The following is a 17,721-nucleotide window of genomic DNA, read 5'->3' as shown; positions in this document are numbered from 1 at the left end:
AGTGCTGGCTTTAGAGAGCCAGATTGAGTTTATCTGGGCTTGAGGGTTCAATGTCTCGCTTTTGTTCTGAATTGGTTCCAGGGTCTGGCTTTCGTGAGGGGTTACATTCTGGCCTCCCGAAAGTGTGGTAGTTTGGGTAGTTTGCAGCTGAAATGAGTGGCGTTTTGGCTCTATCTGAACTGGTTGAGGTTAGAATCTGAAGATTTCAAATCCAGACACCTTGTGCAATAATAAGGCCATTAGCTTTTAAAAAGAAAAAAAAAATTGTTGGAGTAAATAATAAATAAAATTTAAAAACCCCCAAACAAATAAAACCACAAATAATTAAAAGAAAAAAAACAAACAAACAAAAAACAAAACAAACCAAAAACATTTTCCTGCCAGGACTACTGAAAACTTTTAAAAATCAAACCTAATTCCTTTTAGTTATCTGGTTCCAGGAGCTGACCTTGTAAGGAGACTCATGATAAAATTACTGAAGTGCTTCTAAAAAAAAAAAGCTCACAGGGCTTGCTGCACTTTATGAAGTAAACAGAATAATTTAGAAATCCACAGAACTTACTCCAATTTTTTTTTCTCCATTTATTTACTTGTGACTTTAATACAGGAGTATTATAAAAGCGATTGTCAGCTTGAGGAGAAGTTTTGCTCTTTCCATTTAGATGGAAAGACTAGTGTGAGTTACCACACAGAAGAGTGTTAAGTAACTAGCGAGTTGCTAGTGTGAGTAACCCACAGAAAACTATGGGTTCTGTGTGTGGAGGAAAAAGAGAAACAAAAGCTAAGCTGCCTCAGCCAGGTGGGAGGGCGCAGCAGTGCTCCCCTCCCCAGCGCCGAATTATTTTTGTGAAGTGAGGTGTTCATTTTCAGTCCATACTTTTCTTCAATTCACATGTCAACTTGCAAGCCTAAAACAAATGAAATAAAAAATGGTTCTGTCTAATATCTGTGCTCAGATTACTGCTCTTGACTTGTTAAGGTTAATTGAAAGGAAAATACATGGTGGGTGCAGAAGACAGAAATTAATGCTAAAGTAAGGTGAAACAGATCCTGTTTGTGTGAGGGTTGTTTGTGACTCTTACTCTCTCATTTGTTTCCTTCATGCCTTTAAACCTACTTCCTCCAGCTGTCCTAAGCTTTTTACAATGGATTGAAACATCCTGGACTACTTGAATCAACATGTAACTTTAAAAAAATCACTTTTGCTGACCATCTCTTGACAGGAACTCCTGCTTACAGCTGACATGGTCTCCGTTCTGCTTGAAACTGCAGCCTAGATATTAATAATGCACTGACGAACTAACTGATGCACTGATGAAGGATCCAATGGATTAATCTGGACACTGCTGCCAGATTAGTTGTGTAACCTGGGAGTTTCTTAAATCTTCTGGTGGCTTGCTTGCATTTAAAAAAATCTGAGATGAAATAGGGTATTTTCAAGGAGAAAAATGTTTGTTTGGAGCCTTAGTTCCCTCTAAGCGCACCCGTTGTTGTTGTCAGATACCGATAGATACCTGCAGAGAATTAAACCAGCATCTCTGGTTTAGATTATGCTGTAGGAGAACAATCCCTTCAACTGCTGCAGCTCAGTGGGGGAGACTGTGAGCTGAGCCCCAAGCCCCCGGACTGGTGTGTTAACATGAGTTGAAATCAATGGTGGTTTTAAGTTCTGCTGGGTGCAAGCCTGGCAACTGCTGGGTGGATGCTGCTGGTCCCACTGCCCTGCTCCGAGGGTGGTAGCCTCTGGCGTGGGGGCCGGTGGAACAGCTGGAAGCAATAACCTCCCGTATTGCCCCACCATGGATTGCTGGACCTCATGAGTCAGAGCCCGAAATGGTGTGACTGCGAGTTCCATATACGGCCTCCCGTGCTGCTGAAAGCGGTGCTATGTCAGAGTCTGGATGGTTTATCTAAAGCTGGAGCTGTGGCAATAAACAGCTAATGTGAAGCGCCTCCATCTGTGTGGGATTAGCTACTTCGACTTTTCAGAAATCTGCAAAATACTGATGTCATATTAATATTTAAGCTATATTGAGCATCGTGGCCAGCCATAGGGATTTGAACTTGCAGCAAGCTGAGGAGTTAGTAAGGTGCTCGGTATGCCCTTTTCTTCCTTTTGAGAGTTGATGGACTTTACCTTGTAGATGCTGACGCCTTGTTTTCATTATCTGCTCTCGACTTCCTCATCACTGGTTCTGTGTCTCATAACTCTCCTGGGAGGTCACATTACGCTTTCTCCTCATTTGCTCCCTTGGAGTTTCTGCTCTTTTTTTTTTTTTCTTTTTTTCTTTTTTTTTTTTTTCTGCACAGCCTGAACTTTATACTTTTCATCTCACTGCTTCCTTGAACGGCCTGGAAATAATGATAACAGTGCAAGACGATCTCTAATTGGAGACGTTAAAGCCAATCATCACTACTAGTGTCAATTTGAATAGACGCTGTGATTTATTCTTCAGAAATAATAAGTGGGTGGCTAGGGAAGGGCAAGGAGAAAATGCTGACAGATTATTTTTGTCTTCTGTCAGCACCAGAGTATAAACTTGGATTCTTCCAATTGTGCCTTTCCCTGACACAAGTCTCTCTGCTCCTATAGAAAGTCGCGTGGGCACAGCCTTACAAAACGTCTGCTTTTTGTGTTACTCCTCAAAGTAGCAACGTGGCCCTGTTATGCATGCAGGGGTACCACGTGCCTGCTCCCTCGGTGGTTCTTGTTCAGTCATATTCAGAGCTTGTGGCTCATCGTTCGGAATTTCCATCAGCTCTGTGCTGTGGGGCAAGGCTTGACTGAAGTGGGAATAGAAACTTGCTAACAGACACATGATTGTGTAAAATTAATACATCGCTTGAAATGCCGTGACGGCCTGCTAAAACTAGCTCTGACCACTTGATGGATGTTTGTGTCACTTGGGGATGCTCTAGGTACGGGATCCTCCTTCATTCTGGGCTCTGTTTTACAGCCGTTACTGCATACCAGACATTATAGAAAATCATGAGACATTTTAATCTTGTAACACAGACAGACAAACTAGATTGACATATTTACTAGCCACCTCCCGATCAAGCTTGTCCCTCTGAATCACAGAACGGTTTTCTTTGTGGGTAGTTGTCCGCTGCCCTTGAAGATAAAAAGGATGCTGTAACATGGTGTTACTTTCTGGAGAGGTGTAATGACTTCATAGATAAGTATGAGATGAGTCGCAGCCTGGGGCAACGCTTGCAGGATGTTTCCCATGAGAAGCGAGCTTTTGTTTTTCCAATTTATCTTAATCAAATATAGCATGACATGTTTCCCCCCTGTGGAAGGGCTGAATCTTGAACCCAGTATGAAAAGCAGCGTATCCATGGAGGAAAACAGATTTTTATTTTTTTTAGTGCGTTAAGTTCAGCAGTGAGTTCAGTGTAATGTTTTTCTTGCTGGCAGACATATCACTTTTCTTTGTGAAATGTTTCTAAATTAGAGCCAGTCTAAAATTATGTCTTCCCCAAAAAGAAAAGGTTAAAATTAGATGTAGTTGTTCTTGTGCTCGTATCACTTCGGCGGGATGGCTCTTCTGTGAAGGGGCATGTGAGAAACCAACACTTCATGCGGAGTTTGTTTAAAGCTTTGTATTCACAGAAAGGTCCACAGAATGATTAATAATGTGAAAATACGATTCATTTTTAATTGGATATTCAGTCATTTTTCCTTATGGTAAAGACTTTTCTGTTGTAAGAGTTATATCAGCATGTTTTTAAGGATTTTAACTTGATTTTTTTTTTACATGTGCCTGCTGTCTCTTTCTAGTTGCACCGATGAATTTCCAAGCATAATTTATAGAGAAAAAGATTATACTTTCTAGAAATTTTATAACACAGCATTTAAAGTAACTTATTTCTAAGGATTAGCAGTGTCTGTTCTAACTGGGTGCCTTCAATCACTGAACTAAGACTCCTCTGAAGGCCTGTGAGTTCAAGAGTTCGAGGTTACCTTCTATGAGATGTTAGCGTTGTGCAGATAGGGATTTCCAAACTCCCCTAAATTACTATTGCTAAAAAATAGATTTATGATGAGTTGATCTTGATGACCAGATCTTGTCTTCTTTGATTTGTAAATTGTACGGATATTTCTAACAAATCGCATTCCATCCTAACCACAGGCTCCTTCTGGTCGTCAGTAGTGGCAAGCAAATGTTTCTCACCCGAGTCAGCAGAATGTTTCTCAATTTCTTTTCTGCTAGCCCTTGTTAGTGCCTCCTGCAATTTAAAAGAAAAAAAAAAAATCACTGGAAGAGGGTGAGGGAAAGACAGTTGGTGTTCAGGATCTTACATGCCTTGGATTTCAGCACTCTTCCTGGTTTGGCAAGCAGCGCGTCTACTAAATCGCCTGGGTTTAGTGTTTGTTGTCTGGTACGACAGGGTTTGAAGCAGTTTTGCAAATGCCCTTTTCAAAGGTAGAGCTGCAGTTGGAGTCCAAGACGGGGTATCTTAGAGGTTTTCCTGAAGTGTTGAAATAAACTGAGCTATTGCAGAGAGGCAAAGCACCCTGAGTATTTGCTGCAGCCCCATGCGGAGAAGGAGGAGGAGAGGGTGGAGGAGGTGAAGAGGATTATTTGTGAAGAGGATTAAAAAATTGTATGACAATTAATCTTTCTGGCACAGGGAGGAGTACAGAGAAAACACCTGAGCGTATATTGAGGGGGATTTTCCAAAGGTGGCACCTAAAGCCCGTTTGAAGTTGGTTCCGTGTTCCATTCAGAGTTAAACCATCACTATTGCTAAATAGAAAGCAAAATGGCACCTCTCTTACGAAACACCCAGCGACCCTCCCACTCTTCCCCCCACCCCCCATCGCAACCATGGCCCTGTTTAGCCAACCATTGTTTTTGATGTGCTTGGTAACCAGGGCTTTGTGAAAGTATAATGCTGTGTGTGAGCGCTGAGAGCTGAGCTGGAACAAAAGCAGATGTGCGAGATGCTGCCTGGAGCCTGCCGAGCTGGGAGAGGTTGTCCATTCCACTCGCAGGACAGCTGGGCTCCGCTGCCAGGGGAGGACATGGGATTGTTCTGCTTTCCTTTGGCTTGCTCTCAGTTCCAGTACTCCACACTTCATCACTCTAAATGAACCGTTTATGCTTTATTTCTTATTCCAGTTAAAATGTGGCTTCTGTGGGTTCCATAACTCCCAACTTTTTTCCATTATAGAATTGTTTACATTACAGTGGAAGAATTATGTTCAATTGGCGTAGTCTTCAGGTGGCTCATTGGCCGTTTACAGCTGCTTTGTGAAATGCCATTTTTTCCATTGGCTACTTGTAAAGTTTTTCCTTTTGCAGACATTTGCTGAGACTGGGAGAGCTGTCTTAACAGGAGGCGATGTTTTGAGACTGTTGAGCCATTTCAAGGATGGCAGCTGTGTTGAGAGAAGCTGCTTGTGGCAAGAAGCTCCTGCAGCAGCCTCCCGTTAGGCATTTTGTCATTGCTTGCTCTCCTGAGACTGCACGCTGTTTTTTACACACCTTGTGTGCAGTTTGGGAATCACAGAATGGTAGGGGTTGGAAGGGACCTCTGGAGATCATCCAGTCCAACCCCCTGCCAGAGCAGGGTCACCCAGAGCAGGCTGCACAGGAACGTGTCCAGGCGGGTTTGGAATGTCTCCAGAGACGGAGACTCCACCACCTCTCTGGGCAGCCTGTGCCAGGGCTCTGCCACCCTCACAGGAAAGAAGTTCCTCCTCACGTTGAGATGGAACTTCCTATGTTCAAGTTTGTGCCTGTTACCCCTTGTCCTGTCCCTGGGCACCACTGAAAAGAGCCTAGCCCCATCCTCCTGACACCCACCCTTGAAGTATTTATAAGCGTTGATGAGATCCCCCCTCAGTTATCTTTTTTCCAGACTAAAAAGACCCAAATCCCTCAGCCTTTCTTCATGAGAGATGTTCCAGTCCCCTCATTATCTGGATAGCCCTTTGCTGTACGCTCTCCGTCAGGGGAGAAATGCTGGTAGTGCCGTCACTGAAACCTCGCAAGAGCTTGGGGGCCTCGCGATAGTATCGATTAAATTTGTCTCTTACTATTATAAAACTGAAACTAACAGTCTCCCATCACAGCTGGCTGTAGTTATACTCTAGTGTGGCATGTCTTCCAAATTTTGTGGAACTGAAAATCGTACTTCTTGATTCACACACCGTAGCTCACCGCCTTGGCAGCCACCTTACCCTTACTCTCAAGGGAACGTAGGAAATGGTCATTTACAACTCAAGTGTGTGGGGATTTCCGCCATGCAAATTTGCTCTTCAAGAGAATTTTATTGCAAATTTCTGCAGGTGAAAGCCATTGATTTAAGGAAGATGGCTTGAGCCCTTTCTTGTCCCAAGGTAGCTGTCAGACTGGGGAGGGGCAAGCAGGGGATGGGATTAAATTCCCTGAGTTTCAGAGTACGGTGGAAAAAGAGGTTCCCAGGTTTGCCGTAAACTTACTTTACAATTTTAGGAAAGTTTCAACTCTTTCTTTGCATCTGTCCTCAGCAAATAAATAGAGATAAGTTATTTGTTTAGATATGAAGCTGCTGGGGACAGGGATGATCTTGCAACAAGTGCTAAAAAGGGGTTCCTTGCCATTGGCACCTATAGAAATGTCGATAGTATACAATTATTAATCATTGGTTCATCCATCCATTCTTTGTTCTCCCTTCCATATCAAAATCACTCTTGCGTATCAATTTCTGGATCCTCTCTTTTGCAGTTTTACTTCAATGAACTTTTTTTTTTGAGGGAGAGACTGTGCCTCCTTTATCATCTCAGCAGGCTGCATCTGTGCATTCATATAATCCAAAGTATGCCAAAGCACTTTGAATTCCTCTCCTGAAAAGTAACAAGGAATAAATAAAAGAATTTGCTTGGTATCAGAGCAGCTTGTCTTTTACCAATTGCATGCCAGAAGAATGGCTTTATTTTGAATTGTTTACGTATGACAACAGTAGTCACAGCTGTCATACGGAAAAATATAACTGGTATTTTTTTCACCGTTCTTATTTCGCTGCCATTAAAAAAATGACAGTATCAATGTAATTGTGTAAGTCCAGTGCTCTGGTCTCTTCAGTGGGACCTGAAATGTCGGTGTGAGTGAACCCAACTAAAATCTTCTTCCCAGTGAGTCCAGAAAAAGCACTGCAGCTTCACTTTTTCTGCGAGACCTGCTGCGGAATTTCACTCTTTAATGTGCAAATGGAGCCTGCAGGGTCCTGTGGATGTATCTCTGCTCCTGCATTTCAAAGGGAGCTGGGGAAGCCTAGTGCTGGGGTCTAGCACGCTTTCCCTCCTTATTCTGTGTTAAATTTAGCTTTGGTTTAGGTTGGGGGTGTCGGGCTCCCTTACTGCTCTAATAAAACATGACTCATTTAAAGAAAAACACGTAGAAGAAAATTGCTGTTAATATGTTCCTCAACGTGATGTCAAAACACATCAAATAGTTACTAGCAGAAGTTAATGTTTGTGTACTTTGTTCTGCATGTAAAGAAAACTTTAAAATTTATTTAAATCTGTGATTTTATGAAAAGACCTTAGTTTAACTCAGTACTTTTTCTTCTTCCCCAGGCAATGTTTCCCTGACCTTTTGCTAAGTGATTTCTTTTTTAGCTACAAAGTCTAGTGTTCAGGCCACAGAGTATTTGAATTGCTTCTCACTTCTTTTGTATTAAAATAATGGCAATTCTTTCAAGTTTTTTTAAGTATGTAGCAGTTCAGCTCTTGAATAGATTTTTATGCTAATTTTATTTGGAGGTCTGTCCAAAAAAATCTTTTAATGTAAGGTGGAGTCGTCTTAGCAAACAGCAGTAAGGTCACTTTCTTGCATACACAGAAAAACCGACACAAATCAAGCAACTGGTTTTTGGAGAAAGACACAAAAGTCAAGAAGGTCTGCTGTGAGATGTCGTAAAGTCCCAGTCGTTTAAAAAAAAAAAATTAACATAGAATTTAAATGCTTCCATCCTTTAAAAGCAACAGTAGGGAAAGCACCTGCTCTAATAAAGCTGTAGGCCATAAATACCGTAAGGACAACATTTTAAAGTTTTGAAAATTTTCCTGTTTTATATCAGTAAGGATTCTTATTTCTCCTTGGCAACTTCGTACTGGTGTATGATGGCATGGCAAAAGCTGAAAGGCTCCTTAATTAATAGCTCAACATTGCGCTTCAGATGGTCTGAAAAAAACCACAAACCAACAAACGTTTTACATGTATAACATTATTAATGGCTAAAGTGAGAAAAAATAAATTGTAGCCTGAACTCCTTGCATCAGGGACAAATGTGGGTTTTTAATTTTAATTAGTATTATAACTAACATAAAATGCATTTGAAATTACTCGTGTTTTTTCAGGGTCCACACATAGCATCAGTTACTCTTGCTGCATATGAATGTAACTCAGTTAATTTCCCTGAGCCTCCTTACCCGGATCAAATTATCTGCCCTGATGAGGGGACGACTGAAGGATCCATCTCTCTATGGGCTATCATCTCAAAAGTCAGGCTGGAGGCCTGCATGTGGGTAAGGTTCGCTTTATAAAACTTACACAATTTTAATGTATGCCCTTCATTTCTGTGTCGAGCAATACACAAAAATTCCTGAATTAGCAAAATAATGATGGCTTCCACGGCCAACAGTAGCATGTATATCTGCAGCGTGAATAGATGCTTTCCTGATCAACCTTCTAGTCTTGGATAATTTTAATGTCCTTTAAAGAGAAATAATAGGATATTACTGGGCTATCTTTTATCAACTACTGTTGTCTACTTTTTTAAATGCTAGCAGAAAACACTCGCGTACTTCAAAGCGGTTGATGTAAAAGGTAAGTTTTAGAAAGGGTATCTGCACCCCAAATGATCTTGCAGCTGTCAGGTCTTACACTGCGTGCAATTAAGCAATAAATAATTTCAAAAATGTAGAGCCCGTAACTTGGGTGAAGTTGCAGTTACTCATATGGAAGACTTGGTCCCTAATATCATAGCTAAGGTGTTTTTCTGGGTTGCATCAGTAGATTGGATTAAATAAGAAAAGTGTTACGTTGCACACTTTTGTGCATTTTATTTCTGTTTCTCTGCCTGTTTCCATCATGGCAAACTTTTCACTTAAAGGCTAACCTGCTTTTCCTGTCTGAAGTGAACCAGGGTCTTAGGAAACGCTGTCATTGGAACTTCCTTTCCGTTTTCCTTTTTTTTTTTTTTTTCTTCTTCTTCCCCCCCCGCTGCTTTTTATAGAAGTTTGGAGGATTTTGGTCAGCTAAGATGTTTTTTTCATTATGTGTCAATTTTGAATTGCAGTTTACACAGATGCATCTGCTGTGAACGGCATGCCAAATTAACTTTATTTTACTACTGACTTCCTGTTCTAGCGGGTGATTTACTTATTAAATTCTTGGTTGTCCAATTCAGAGGTAGAGAGAGGAAATTCTGAAAATACATGGTATCTGTTGTCTGCCCTTGCGTTCCTTCTAATGAATATGAAAAGATATATTAAGGCAACTTTGGTCACTAGAACTTTTAAAATTATCAGCAGCTGCGTTACTTATAAAAATTCCAGTTAGTTGTATGCATGACAGACTAAAGTAATGTGTAGCAGTACCAAAGTCAAAACACTAACAGAGAAAGTGGACTTAAAGCCCTCTCAAGAAGCAAAGTACGTCTTAAATTTCACTCTTTCCAATGAGAGGACAGAATTGCCCAAATACTTGATAAATAGCTAAACGTGCAAGTACTTATAAGACCATAAATATAAGATTTCTTTTTATTTTCTTCCTCATCCCCCTCTGTTTAAGTTTGTTTAATGGAGACTAGAGTAATAAAAATGGCATTTACAACTGCGTTTCTAGGGTTGCAAAATAGAAATGTAGCTCAGGGTAAACACGCGTTGCTTAATCTTCAGCATGTAAAAAAGCTGAACTATGATGAGAATTAAGTAGTTTAGAAATTAGTTAATAGGATTGCAAGCACTGAAAGCCTGTATCCATCTGAGCAGCCACCAGGGAGAACAAATGGTACCTTCAGGCTCCCATTTGAGCTGCGTTTCTTGGTTCAGGCTGGGGAAAGGATGAGGGAACAGGATGGAGCCGGAACGTTTGTATCCCACTCTTCCCCCCCACCTTCTTTCTTCTCGCCTTCAAATTCACTGTCAGCTACCTTTTCACTGAACTCTGTCTCCACTGGATTTCCCCTTGGGAGCATCCTCTGTCTACCAGTGGTGTCTAGTGCAATGTTATGCTTTCTTGGAATGTTTCATGAGTACATAAACATTGCTTGCTAATTTCCTGTAAGCCAAATCAAGTTGGCAATTGCTGCTGCTTCTTCCAGTATGTTTCTTTTGTCCTAATTCCAGTTCACTTTTTATGGAAGCTGTTGAAGAAACTTATTTTTGAATCTGTCACTCTTAGACCAAATGTCCCTTTAACAGGAAAGTAACGGTGACTTTCAGAAAGTGAAAAGGCTGATTTTTGCAAAGCAAAACCTTAATAAAAAAAAATATTGAATTTAATTAATTTTCTGCTTTTAAACTGAAATCAGGAATACTAAGTTTAATTCCTAATGTGGGTATGATTGAATGAGCTCACCAAACGCGTTGTTTTTTTTAAAATGGAACCATCAACTTCTAATTACATCCAAAACCTGAAGTTATGCTAAATACCAAATAAATGTAAAAGAAAAGGAATTACTGGATGTATACAGATGTGCTCCTAATGCAGCACATGGAGCCCTGTGAAGAATACGTATAACACCACCAGCAGCCTGTTTCCTCTAGACTTGTAAAGTGAAATTATGTTGAAAGGCTCCAAAGTGAAACCTGGCCAATCTCCTTGATTGTTTGGAGGGAGACAGGAGGGTGGTAGCAATATAAGTTTTCATGTGAAATGTTGAAAGCAGGTCGGTCCCAGTGGGGACTTTGCAGACCTCCAACTATAAAGCTTCCCAGACTAAGTATCCTGCAAGGTTTGAATGCGGGAATTTATCTGCACAAGGGATTTGATTCAGATCACAAAAACATCAGCGGCTGTTCCAGCCAACTTAAACCAGGTACAGGTTTTTCCAGAGATTAAAATCATTACTAGTCCCCTGCATGTCAGTGATAGCCATTTTTGCTGATAATGAGTGTTACGAGGATTAAATATCACCGTATCTAAGGAATTATTAGGTGAAACGAAAATTATGCTTTTTTTTCAATCGCTGTAAAAGTTGGCTCCGCCAGTCCTGGCCTGCAGAAGGACTCTCAAAAACAATCTGCTAGGTGTATGCCAGTTTTCACAGCCTTCCATCCCACAGGGACAAGGAATTCAATAGTGCCCTACATTTTTAATGTGCTGCAGCTTTTTTTTGGTTTGTGTGGGTTTTTTGGGTTTTGTTTTTTTTTTACAAGAAATAAGGGGAAAGAATAAAAAAGTTTAATTGCTCAGGATTAGCAGAACAGGCGGCCTGTGTCCTGACCAGGATAAAATCTGTTTAAAGGACTCTTTCTAGTGGAGTAATTTCCCAGTTTCCTTTTCTGAATGTATTGGTGTAAAAGAATTTTGATTAGCATTTGCCTTTCCAATTTGTTGTTAGTCCAAGGAATCTCCATGCAAAACTGACATTCAAAGTTAAATGGTGAAAATGGACAGCTAATGTTACAAAAAGCAGTTAAATAGTTACTGGTTTGGATCCCTTAATTGCTGCTTTTTTTTTTTTTTTTTAATGCACTTAAGGAACCTATCTCCAGCAAACATGAAATCATATGATTTTTATTGCACTTCTGAAATGTTTTGTAATAATGAGCATGTGACTTAGCCAATTTAAAAGAAAGTTCATGTCCAGTACACGCATGCGAACCTCTTCCTCAGTTAACAAAATGAAGCCAAAGCAAATTGGCAGAGCCTGGAGGAGCAATGTGACTTTTTGTTCTTGCATCACCCTGAGAACATAACCTCAAGTTAATTTTTCTGAAACGTTGCTGCTACTGTTTTCAGGCTTATCTTCCCTTGTGCCAGAAATAGGCCAGTTTAATGAAGTTCAGCTTGTTGCGCTCGTTTGAATTTTTCTTCTGTGGAAAATAAGGGCATAAACATATGAGGCTGTGCACTTTATGTGCTTAAACTGAGAATTTAACAGTTTGGGTAACTGCGGAGAGCAGAGGTATTTAAAACCACGACCTGTTGATTTGGAATATCCACAGCAGCTGGAATTCTCCCTTGCTTGCAGCTGCGTATAGAGCAGGAACAAAGGAAATTGAAAAGCTTTCACATTGCTTCAAAGGAATAGAGAAGCATTTGTTACTCACTACTGACCCTAAGAGAGAAAAGCCATCTGCGTGTAGCTAAGTTTTAGCACTTTTCCAGTGTGGTGCCCGACTATTGTGCTGTTACCTGTCCTATATTTAAACCATTCTGAGTTTAGTCAAGTTCCTGTTTCGTTAGCCTCTGTTTATTCCTATGTTCAATCCTAGCTGTCTCTCTTTTCTTTTCTTTTTTTTCCTTGGTTAAACTAAAGTTGCATTTACCCACAAGATTGAAATGAGTCATTTGATGTCCTGAGAAAACGAATATAATTTTCCTGTGGTGAGAATTCATCTCGAGTTCTCTTGGCTTTTGTTCATTCCATCTGAAAGAGGGAGAAAACTCGAGATCAGGCTTTGCTTAACCTTATTTTCCTTGCTGGTAGCTGTAGTAAAACTCGAGCCGGTTTTCTAATAAACACTTGCACAAAGTCTCATGACTGAAGAAGTAAACTGCGTGACGGCACCGGGGAGGAGTTCCCAGATTATTTTGAAGGCCTCTCAAGAGCAAGGGCTGTCACATGCCGGCAAATGTGTCTGGCATCATGCGGTGGGGTGAGATGGCAGCTCTGTGCTGAGTCAGGGATGGTGTCGGAGTGCAGCCCCCCCCCCCCCCGTGACTGCCTCTATGGCAGCTGGCCACCGGCTGCGGAGCTCTGCTGGGGCTGGGCAGTGTGCCCCAGAGATACACAGATCATGTCGTTTTGACCTTGGGGACCACAGCTTGGGAGCCGCTGACTTGCAGCGTGATAGTCTGCACTGGGAGAAGCTGAATTTTGCTAAAGGGGGAAAGCAGGGTTTCAAAGGAACAGCAGTATGTTATAGCAGGAGAAACTTGACCTGGTGGTTAAAAGCAAACTTCTCAAAGCAGCTGGTCTCATCAGTTCTAATCATTTGAAATGTCCACGGGACTGTGCATATCACGTGTTTCCTATTTAAGAATAAACATGAAAATAAATCAGAATTATTCTTTTCCCAGGGTGCTGGCACAGCCATTGGAGAGCTACCTCCATATTTTATGGCAAGGGCGGCCCGACTCTCTGGTGCTGAACCTGATGATGAAGAGTACCAGGAATTTGAGGAGATGCTGGAACATGCAGAGACTGCACAAGTAAGAACAGTGTAAAACAACAGAATTAATAAAACACAGAACAACTAGATGTAGTAAATAACCATTCCGATGAAATGGGAATGGGCCAAAAATCAGTTGGTGTGAGTTCACAAGGGACTTCCCAGGGATGGAAAAAGATCCTCCACTGGGTAGAGATACCTCTGGTGATGGGAGGACAAGAATGCAGCTTGTTGGAGCATATACAATAGTGCAGCTGAAGTATTTGCTACAAATACTGCATTTATTTAGACGTCCAAGAAGAGCACAATAAAGGCATGCGGCAGAGGAGTGTGCTGTTCCATAGTCATGGTTGTTAGAGCTCCATTTAAAGACTCCCTGGGCCAGGAGGTGATTATCAGTTAGCTCATCCCCTTCAGATGACATTTGTCTGCCTTGCCACTAACACCCCAAGGGGCCAGTGCGTGACCCATTCATCAGCCTGAGGAAACATATTTTTCCTGATGTGAAAATGCAGCCAAACTGCTCTGAATCCCTTTTTGTTGCTCTTGTCATTTATTTTCTTGATGGATTAAATACTGCTTGTGTTACAGCATAGTTTGCAACTCATGCTGTACATCAGTCAGATATTATAGTAGATAATTTTTCATTCAGGTCAGGAGTTTGCATCCTGTTCACAAGTTATTGGTAGTGTTTTAGAAGAAACTGAACATTTTTTCCTCGAACTACTTGCCACTGAATTTCTCTTCTGTATTTTTCCTTCTTATCCTGTTTTGACTGCCACTAAGTTGAAATGGGTCATGAGACAGCTATTAAAAACCAGCAGATGCTATTTACCATGCACTGCTGTCTTTAAACTGTTCTGCCAGAGTATTTTCTTGATATAAATATATACTTTTTCTTTTTTCTTCTTCTCTTTAAAAATGAATGAATCTTTTCCATGAAAGAAAGTGGTTTGTCTGGAAATACTGAGTGCAATCTAGTAATTCTAACAGTAAACCCTGTGTTTCCTGAGAGCCTTCCCCTACTAGAAAGTTCCAAAGGGTTTTTGTGCTGTTGTAAATAGTTAATTCTTCTATTTCTTTAAAGATACAGCGGGGGAAAAAATAAAAATCTGCTTTGTTCCTTATTCTATCATCGGTCTTTGCTTTGCAAACTAATCCCTAACTGTATAAAAATCAAGTTGGGGTAAAAAAAAAAAAAAACAAAAAAAAAACCCCAACAAAAGAAACACGAACGAAACCAGTTGAATACATGACTCGAGAGCTGAAATGCTATCTGTGTTTACTGAAACTCTCCCAGCAAATTATATGCGCGTACAGTTGTGGGAGCAGCCAGGGTTGGTTTCCAGAACGCACAGTAAGATTCTTGGGAAGAAAACTTTTGCTAGAGAGCATTTTGTCAGGACAGGCCAAAATACAGCTAGCTGTATTGACTGCCCTTAGTAAACGAATGGTGTTGTGTAATTAATTAAGAAAAATGATGGTGTTATTTACCAGTACTTTTGATTTTATTTTCTTGGCAATTGAATTTGGATTGAAACATGTTGTTTTGTGGATGGATGGCCAGGAAAAAAAAAAAAAATCTTTTTAAACGCCATTTGTGGTTTGGTTTCTGCAAAACTCTTTTAACATGAGGCTTTGACAATCTGATTAAATTGTATTGCACTCATAAAACTGACAGTTCAGTTTTTTCCATTTGCTAATATGACTTCCTTTTTGCTTTTGGCTTCAATCATGTTTTTGCTAGATGTCTGTGGGAGACAGGCCTGCCTTTTCCTATGACCTTGAGTAAATCCCAACCTTCAGCACAGCTTATCGCTATTTGTTCTGTAATTGCTATTCATGAACGGTTACGATGCCTATTTTTAAATTGCTCAATAACAATTTTTATTACCTACATCAGCTTCTCCCACTCTCCCAAGCTGAAGCCTTGTGCTTAAGAAAACACGGGGGATGTGACAAGTGTCTTATGCCACGGAGACTACTACAGATGCTTGACATCAACTGGCAGGAGCCTCCTTTCAGCGTAAAGGTCTCGCTTCACCCTGCCTTTTTTGAAAGGCATGAAAATGGGTGTGTTAAGATTTGGAAGAATAGCTTCCCCCTCTACTTCTGCTGAGCTGCTATATGCCTACGAGGCACAGCCAAATGGCTTGACGTTTTTGCCTGCGTGCGTTTTGTTTAGAAAGCTGGTCGCTGCTATTTCTCAAAAACAATGGTAATTTTGAGAACCAGATGAGGATCTTCTATGGTGAGAACAGACCATGAATATAACATCCAGCCTGAAGGATCTGTGAGGGGGAATGTGCTTGTTAGCTTGGCGCTTTAAAAAACAACCGAAAAAAAAAATGGACCTAAAAGGATTAAACAGCGTAAAGGTTTAGTGCCCGGTTCAAAGTTACCCAGAGTGAAATACTATTTACTTTAAAGAGTCTATTGATGGATTTTCTGTCATAAATCTCAGATCTAAGTGACCTGTCTCCTTGAGCTAGGTTTTGAGAAAACTCATTAGCCTGCAGATGATGTGTAAGTCTGCCTTGTACTTTCCATTAGCGTACTTCAGAAAAAGCCCCTCATTTTAAAGGAACACTCACTTCTCCTGTGTGTCTGCGCACGCCAGCGAGTTAGTCCCAGTTACACAAAGGGAGCGTCAGAGCTGCTCTTGTTCAAATGGAGCGACTTTGCCCTGGAGAAGGAGTGTGGTTTACAAGCAGAGCTCTTTTCTTTTTTTTTTTCTTTTTTTTTTTTTTTCCAGAGCTCCACACAATGCAGAGCCCAGCATGCTATAGGAACAGAGCGACCCGCTCTGATTTGTTAACACTTAAGGCAGTATTTTAAAATTGCGAATATGTGAAGTCGCACCTCAGTTGCTGTTGACTCTCTTCCAGTTGAATTCCAGAGCAAAGGAGGTTTTTTTTTTATCAGAGCTCCCCTTTTAGCCACGGGGAGTATCTCCAGTGCAGCCCTTCAAACCAACCTCGCAATTAGGGGAAGTGAATCTACTCCTTAGTGCTGGGGCAGCACATTGCTCGCGCTGTGTTATTACCATACTTTTGTTTGGTTTCATGGCTACACACACGTGTGCAGGGACTCTCTTTTCCCAGTTTAATAGTTGCTGATTGTTAAGTATTCTCATCTTTTCTCTGTCGTGCTGAAACACTTAAAGCTGAGGGAGGGTTTCTGGTGAAAATGAAGCTTTTAATGCCAGCTTCCCTCAAGGTACTGAGCAATAATGCGTGGGCCCTTGCTGTATCATGGTACTCCTTGCTAAGAGGAGAAAGTACTAATATCTTTGCTGTATATCTAATCCTTAATTGACTGTAAGTGTTTGGATTCATTAAGTAGCATATTTTTAAGAACTAATGATTTACACATCGGGCTTTGCTTCTGTGCAGCACTGCTACAGCCAAATTTCCATGTGAAAATATTTTCTAGTTGCCCGTGTTACTATCAGCCACAGCTGTTTGTTTACTTTCCAAATTGTGCCCTGCCTCTGGACGAATACGAACTCGAAAAAGGGTTAAATCCATAGACATGCTGAGATGCAGCAGGACTGGTTTGTAAATGATTGAGTGCCATCTGCGCACTGAGTGTCAGTTGTTGCTGGGACCTGTTTTTGACTCCACTGAACCTTTACTGGTTGTGGTTTGTCTGGCCATCACATGACTTCTCTGAAAATTCCCCCTCCCCTCCATTTCCAGTAAACTGTTTGAACAGGAGTGACTCAGACTGAAACCAGCTTCCCTGTAACCACAGGGCTTGTTAAAGAATTTGTCAACGTGGACTCAAGAGGGTTTGTATTAAACTGAGCTGCAACTGCTGGGGTTTGCATTGCGTCAGGAGTTCCACCGAACAACTTCCTGCTCGGAGAGCCGACTTCTTGTCTGCAAGGAGTTAAACTGATGAACTTTGGCGATAGCAACAGCTAGGCGCAAGTTAAATCCATCTTTCCAGCGTTTCTGCGAGGTCTGGTGCCTCCAGCCCGGTTGCTTTTCCCCATCTTCATGTGGGGTTTCTCTTTGCAGAAGCAGAACAAAGTGCTCTACCACACCCAGCCATGGTTACTGGGAGAACCCAGCACTGTGTTCTGACATGACACTGTGACTTAATTCAAATGGAATGATTGGGTTCAACTAATAAGCTGAATGTTTCTTAATTAGCAGTGTAAAAGAAGATGGCCAAATTAAAAATGGATCTCTCCCGTGATTAAACTAACGGCTAGTATCTGATAAGTTCCTGCATGAAAAGGATTCCCTGGCTGCTGGCTTGCTTAATGAAAAGGTTTTACAGGTATTTGGTACAAGAAAAAAGAAGTTAAAGCAGACCGCAAGCAGGTTTTTATAAAGCAGTTGTTACAAAAATGGAAGTGGTAGAGTCACATA

General features: G+C 41.1%; 1 protein-coding gene across 3 annotated transcripts in view; it reads left to right on the top strand.

Annotated features, from left to right (window-relative positions):
* VMP1 (vacuole membrane protein 1) overlaps positions 1-17,721 on the top strand; it is a 69,175-nt gene that overhangs the window by 20,976 nt on the left and 30,478 nt on the right. For all 3 annotated transcript variants that reach the window (XM_063340275.1, XM_063340276.1, XM_063340274.1), the window contains 2 exons: positions 8,354-8,521; positions 13,248-13,379. In XM_063340275.1, coding sequence (XP_063196345.1) covers positions 8,354-8,521; positions 13,248-13,379 — 300 coding nt within the window. The remainder of the gene's footprint in view (positions 1-8,353; positions 8,522-13,247; positions 13,380-17,721) is intronic.

Source organism: Chroicocephalus ridibundus, chromosome 7, assembly GCF_963924245.1.
Source record: "Chroicocephalus ridibundus chromosome 7, bChrRid1.1, whole genome shotgun sequence".
Classification (NCBI taxonomy): Eukaryota; Metazoa; Chordata; class Aves; order Charadriiformes; family Laridae; genus Chroicocephalus; species Chroicocephalus ridibundus.
This window is presented reverse-complemented; position numbering and strand designations above follow the sequence as displayed.